At 38.2% G+C, this 5,501-nt stretch overlaps 1 protein-coding gene and 1 non-coding gene across 2 annotated transcripts in view; one reads left to right on the top strand and one right to left on the bottom strand.

The window, feature by feature from the left end:
* The first annotated feature begins 234 nt into the window (after positions 1–234).
* trnai-uau (transfer RNA isoleucine (anticodon UAU)) lies at positions 235–328 on the top strand. The gene is made up of 2 exons: positions 235–272; positions 293–328. It is a non-coding gene; the product is annotated as a tRNA-Ile (tRNA).
* Positions 329–1,219: 891 nt separating this feature from the next.
* Positions 1,220–5,501, bottom strand: part of mrps5 (mitochondrial ribosomal protein S5) — a 69,053-nt gene continuing 64,771 nt past the window's right edge. Inside the window, exons 11-13 of the mRNA XM_014027364.1 lie at positions 3,485–3,547; positions 3,175–3,311; positions 1,220–1,665 (exon numbers count right to left, since the gene is read on the bottom strand). Of these exons, the coding sequence (XP_013882818.1) occupies positions 1,441–1,665; positions 3,175–3,311; positions 3,485–3,547 (425 nt within the window). The 3' untranslated portion in view covers positions 1,220–1,440. The remainder of the gene's footprint in view (positions 1,666–3,174; positions 3,312–3,484; positions 3,548–5,501) is intronic.

Raw genomic sequence — 5,501 nt, 5'->3', positions numbered from 1 at the left:
TGTCTCATCCGTTTGTTTGATTTGTGAAATATCAGATCAAACTTTCATTTAGTTTGAGTAATCTTTAGTGCACTTTGAAAATATGGATTATAAATGAAAAATGCAGCAATGGTTATATTTACCAAAGACTTAATGCTGTCAAAAATAGAAAACTGGTATCCTGTCTGTAGAAAATATTTGACATTTTGTAGTACAGCTACACAGAACAGATCCACATGAATGTGATGCAGTGTAGCTCCAGTGGCGCAATCGGTCAGCGCGCGGTACTTATAAGACAGTATTCTGTGGAGCCATGCCGAGGTTGTGAGTTCGAGCCTCACCTGGAGCAATGGGATGTTTTTAAGAAACTACTTTCTTGTATTGCAGCATTCTACAAAAAAATAAAATAAAATAGAATAAAACTTACTGAATGTCTGAAGGGATGCTTCAGTCCTGATGACATGGTCACAGATTTGTTCTGATTATCAGATTATGGAAAAAAAAAGAGTTCCACTGGTGTTAATAAAGTGAAACTTACATACAGTACTTCACAGATCAATAACAGTTATGATCAAATCACCAGAAGCATTTCTGACTGAAAACAAAGACCTTATTCCCATCAGACATTTTAGACCAAACTGACTACCCTCTGTTCAGTTAAAAAACAAAAACAAACGAACAAACAAAGAAAAAAACTAAAGACAATTTCCATTAATAATTGCTCCAGTGGTGCAGTCAGCCAGCACTTTCCTTATGAGTCAATATACTGCAGAGCCATGCTGAGTTTGTGAGTTCAATCCTCACGTGGAGCAGGACCGTTGGTTTATATTTGGGTAAATATGAAGGTTTTTATATCAAACCCAACTTGTTTTTCCTTTTGTGTGTAGTTTTTAGCATGTCTTTGACAAACAGGTCGTCACTAAAACGTTTAAAGATTTAAGTTTCCAGCGTTGAATCATTTAATTACAGTAGTGTTTTCATGTATATTCCCTAAGACGGTTTGAAATGTGCATGCAACTATTTATTTTTGCTCTAAAATGTAATAAACACTACATATTACTTTTCTAAACTGATAATTGATGAAGTGGCAGCTAAAGACCAGTTGCAGACTCTTGTTTGTATTTGAGGTATAATTAAATTACTGACAGACAGAAAGATAACAGACAGACAGACAGACACATGATTTTTGTATTTGAATACTTTATTTTCTTGATAGAAAAAGAAACATAACTTGATAACATTGACCAGGAAAAAAAGTTTTTATTTCAGTGAACTTTAGATTTCTCCTGTTGTAATATTAAACAAAGTTATACTGAGAATTATTTTTTTAAACTTTAGTTCACAATTAATACACTGTTCTGACACATGCAATGAGAACATGATTTAATATGTACTTTGAGTTTTTGATTCCTGGTCTCAAACAGCTCAGACGTCAGACAGTCTTCAGCACGTCTCTCTGATTTACACGGCGCTGCGTTTGACACTTCCCCATAATGAGGTCCTCTTTCCCTCCCTGGCTTGAACATCCTTCCATTGCAGCTTGATGTTGGGGACCTCGTCCTCAGGCTCCGGGTTGAGACGCACATTGCCTTTGGGACTCGCCACCACAATGGGCAGCAGGCCTCTGTGCGGCTGGAACTCCACGACGTGAAGCTGCTTCCTGTCAGCCAGCGCCTGAAACGTTTCCTGTAGGGAGATCAAAGAAGAAGCGGTGAGAAAGAAAATCAGAGACATTTCTTACTACTTATTGTATCAGATGGTAGAAGAAAAAAAAAGATCACATGTGAAAACACACACTGGAAAAATATGGAATCTACCAGTTGCTAGTGCAACAATGTACTGCATTTATCAGATAAAAACGCAAATATTCATGTGAGAAACCAGTTGAGACTGAACTTAAAGTTACTGCGATGTACGTAACTGTAGCTAATAACAGCGACAGGCCAGGAAAAAAAAACTCAACTCTGTTGAAGAAATTTTGTAACTGAACTTGAATATTAGATTCAGTTTTGTATTTTACACTTTCTGATCATTTCAGTCTGTAAGGTTGAAGCTGACAAAGAGTTGGTGTGTGTGTTTTCATGTGTTCTTTCTCTTAGCCTAAACAAAACGGAGTGACGTTCTGACGTAAAAGGTAACACCTCCAAGGGTGTAACCAGGAAGAGATGTACAGTATAAGCTGAATTCATTATTATAGTAGGAAGAAAGTTGTCAGGGTGTTAGAGCCTCTGCTTCTGAGCAGAGTTGCACTGCTGTGTTTGGGTTCTCCTGATATCAGCCCAAGGTCTGACTGAGGCCTGTGTGCTGAGTGCTGTGTGAACCTGATTAGAGTCAGAGGACTGAAATAAAGTTTTTAACAAGAAACCCAGCTGAATCCTGTTTATTCGGACATACCATTTTGAACAACGCATATTTTTCCAACTAAAATAGGTTCAGTTACATGTCCGAATTATATAACAACACATAATCAACCGTTATGAGAACAGTAGGTGAGAATTTTGTCTGAATGCCTGTGATTCAGCCGTAGGTCAGTTGGGGGCGAACGCAGGCATTGAAGACCCTGTATAAAATGATTAAATTCCTGGTTTGTGGCCAGTGTGGTTTCCTGTCAGCTCCGGTGACATTAAACCTCACTCACTTCCAGAATTCTGGTGTTGTATGGTTTTGATTCCTTCTACAAATCATTTTATTTAACAATGGTGATTTTAAAATTGGCTTCAGTCTATTGAATACATATTTATCTTACACTGTCATCAAGTTACTGTATTTTCCGAATTATAAATCACACTTTTTTCAGTTTGGCTGGTTTTATTCCAGAGCAACTTATCTATGCTTTTCTTTTCTTTCTATGACACATATTTTGGCTGATATGTTTAATTCATACTGACTGGCATGAACCAAGGAGTAACTGTAACTTGGTTTTTTGTGTATTGCTGCAAATGTTCTTAAGTTGACCAAGTGTGAAAACAAACGTTAAAGTCGTTGCAAACGATTCATGTACAGTTACCCTCATCTGTGTCATCTGTCTATGTTAATTAATCTAGTCAGCATCCCAGGAGTTATATTCTGGGTGTTGTTTTTCCAGAATAAATGTCTCTTCTGATGTGATTTATAGTCAGGTGTGATTTCTACTCTGAAAAGTAGTTTTTTTATATAAATAGAATTTACAGTCTAGTCCCTCCCAAAGACTCCCACCTGACGGCTTAATCCAGCGAAGAGGGCCCGAGTGAGGTTGAGGAGATTGGACGACCCCTCCAGTTTGCAGTACATGTCCTTTATGCCGATCAGCTTGCATATAGTGATGACCGCCCGATGGCAGCGCAGACCATAACCTGCAGAGACATTCAGACCGACACAAGTTCAGAACAGTGAACATTTACCAGAACACACGGACTAATTTCCCCACTTTCTGGTGCTAACCCATCAAAATCTGCAAAAACTCCTAAAGACATGAAAATACACGGATCTGGTGCCAAACTAACCTTCATGACCCAAACAAACTCACCCTCGTTTTGTTTCTGAACACGCAGCGTCGTCCTCTTGAACTTGGAGGTGAAGTCATGAAAAACTGTTGGCAAAAGAAAACGACAGCTGCGTGACAATGAAAGCCTGCAGAACAGAAAACAGATGAAACAAAACCGGCAAACCAATAAAACACCAAAATAAACCCCAAAAGTCTAAACTGCTTCATGGTTTTTTTGTTTGTTTCCAGTTTGAGGAATTTATGTTTTGTTACAGTATGTGTCCTTTTTCTTTCTTTTCAAACCAGTTTCCCCTCAGATCTCGTGTTTCTCTACCTGCCAGCCACGTGCGAGCGTCTCCTGCTTACTGCAGCAGCTGTGGCTGACTAGATATTCAGACAAACTCAGCCTCTCAGTGGGAGCTGCGCGCTGCCAGCTCTACGGCATCAGGTTAAAATCTTATCCTTGTGTGACAGCACTTGAAAATGTCTCACTTGCTGCTGTCCACGCAGCTTTTACACTTCCAGTGAGAATAAACAAACTTGATTTTGTACCAGAATGTTGAAAAATCACAAAAGAGAGTTTGTGATGAGTGACAAAAAGAAAAATAAGAGGAAAATAGTTTGAAAAAACAAAATTTGATGCATAAAAGATGCACCCTAGCTATTTTGATCTCAAATACACGCTCACTAAGATGACTCAATCGCCCGAGGGAACTGAACATTTGTTCTAACTGCAGGAGGTCCAACTTCATTTGACAAGATAAATAAAGTTGGAGCTGAAAGGAAAAAGGAAGCATCCATCCAGACAAGAATCTTTGGATATTTCAGTTATTGAAACACTGAAATAAAAATATAAAAGCTCAAAAGAGAAGTTTGAAAGTTGTGCCAAATGTTAATTTCAAGGTATGACCTCCTTCGTCATTATTTACATCAATTTAAGGCCAAAAGAGTCAAATGCATGCCTTGATTTTTTAAATTCATTTTTAAAAGTTGAAATGGTCTTGCCCTATCCTACTTTCCCGAGCTGCTTCACCTGTACTCTCCTGCTCGATACCTCAGGTGTACCGAAAAATAGATTCACATCAGAATTGTTATTGTCATTTACAAAGATTCAGAATCTTTTTAAAATGTCCTAAATCAATTAAAAATAAATAAACAAAGCAAATCCAATGGCTGTCAGCCTCCTCCTGGAACAGATGCATGCACAGAAAGCTCCAAAACAAAGAGGAAACTATAAAACTGGAGGAAAGAGAGATTCAACTGGCCTCATCTTCATTGAATGCAAACATTTGGTCTCATTTTGGTTTTTACTGAACGAGTCTGAGTTCGACATGAGCTTCATTGTGTGCAAGATTTGCAAAATGAAGATGAAGCACTGTGGGAACACAACAAATGACATTATCAGTTTTGAGTGAAAAATCAATTTCAAATTGAATCGTGGCCCCAGAAACCAGAATCGAATTGAATCGTGAGCTAGCAAAAGATTGCCACACCCAGTACCAAGGTCTAAATGGAAGCTCAGAGATTATGGAACAGTATCCCACATTCTATCAAACGAGCCCTTTCACTGTTCACTTTTAAAACTCTCCTAAAAACTCTTAATTCTTGGGCTTGACTGTTTTTTGAAGAAGTACATACCCAAAGTTGAGTAAAAAAAACTTTAAAAAGTGAATTTTGCATAATAAGTCCCCTTTAAAGTTAAATAAACTTGCAGTAAGAATGCTTATAAAACAATTCTTGAGCTAAACAATTTATTTTGTAGTTGCATATTGGATTCTAAAACTAAAAGTTTGATTAAACTGTTGCAAAATAAACTTCAGTGACAGAGCTATAAGTGAAAGAGGCATCTTGGATTTTGTTCCGATTGTGACACTGAAGCAAAGAGACAATAAAACAACTAATCACACATTCAGGTTGCAGATGGAGAAATAAAAACAGCTGAACCTGCAAAAATCAACTATAACACTCGAGCTCCAGCTGGGTGGAGATACACACACACGCGCACGCACGCACGCACGCACGCACGCACGCACTCACACACACACACACACACACACAC

Source organism: Austrofundulus limnaeus, unplaced genomic scaffold, assembly GCF_001266775.1.
Source record: "Austrofundulus limnaeus strain Quisiro unplaced genomic scaffold, Austrofundulus_limnaeus-1.0 Scaffold641, whole genome shotgun sequence".
Taxonomy (NCBI): Eukaryota; Metazoa; Chordata; class Actinopteri; order Cyprinodontiformes; family Rivulidae; genus Austrofundulus; species Austrofundulus limnaeus.
This window is presented reverse-complemented; position numbering and strand designations above follow the sequence as displayed.